The sequence below is a fragment of the Drosophila guanche genome, unplaced genomic scaffold (assembly GCF_900245975.1).
Source record: "Drosophila guanche unplaced genomic scaffold, DGUA_6, whole genome shotgun sequence".
Classification (NCBI taxonomy): domain Eukaryota; kingdom Metazoa; phylum Arthropoda; class Insecta; order Diptera; family Drosophilidae; genus Drosophila; species Drosophila guanche.
In genome coordinates this window covers 1-907 of record NW_022998258.1, presented here as the reverse complement: position 1 = coordinate 907, position 907 = coordinate 1, and the positions used below count along the sequence as shown (strand labels likewise).

General features: G+C 33.1%; 1 protein-coding gene across 1 annotated transcript; it reads left to right on the top strand.

The window, feature by feature from the left end:
* Positions 1-278: 278 nt before the first annotated feature.
* LOC117591741 (pseudouridine-5'-phosphatase-like) lies at positions 279-655 on the top strand (the record flags this gene model as incomplete). The annotated part of the gene is made up of 2 exons (XM_034285052.1): positions 279-375; positions 449-655. Coding segments are annotated over exons 1-2 (304 nt in total), but the record flags the coding sequence as incomplete, so codon positions are not given.
* Positions 656-907: the final 252 nt, after the last annotated feature.

The window sequence follows — 907 nt, the reverse complement described above, 5'->3', positions numbered from 1 at the left end:
AGTTATGTTGTGAAATGTTTGCTTTCACAAACCATAGTCAAGATCATAACTTTAGTATTGTGAATGTTATCACTTCAAAGCACATGTTCAAAATATTCATTTCGCGTTTGCTCCTTTTGTTCTGAAACTCATAAATAAAACATACAATAGACGAAAACAAACATAGACACAACTTCCTGTGGTAGAGATAAAGATTTCTCTTAATAAAAAAAAAAATGTCAGAAAGTATTCGAAATTTTATTAGAAGAAAGCCAATGATTACTCATTGTATGTTCGATATGGATGGACTGATATTGGACACTGAAACGTATTATACTAAAGCATTTGAAAATATTTGCAATTCTTATGGTAAGGATTTTACCTGGGAAGATAAATGTAAGTTGATTTTTTTTTTGCTAAAAACTAATAATTTTTTTAACATAAAAAATAATTTTTTTTATTCTTGTAGTGAAAGTAATGGGTAAGCCCATGGTAGAAGTTGCTCAGAAGTTTGTTGAGGAAAAAAATCTTCCACTAAGTGGACAAGAGTTTCGCTATCATCTAGATGAAGAATGCGAAAAAATTTTTAATCAACCAATTCCTTTGTTACCTGGAGCGGCACGTCTAATTGAGCATCTTCATCAGCACGATATTCCTATTGCACTGGCGACAAGCAGTAAACGTTTTGCCTATGATAAAAAAACCAGTCATTATCCTGAATTATTTTCGCTTTTTAAGCACATTGTAATATCATCTGATGATCCTGAAGTATTTGAAGGAAAGCCTCATCCACAGATTTATCATGTATGTGCTTCAAGATTCACCGATACTCCAAATCATATGAGTAATTGTTTAGTTTTTGAAGATTCACTTGCCGGCGTTCAATCCGGAAATGCAGCTGGCGCTCTTACCGTTTGGGTTCCCGATC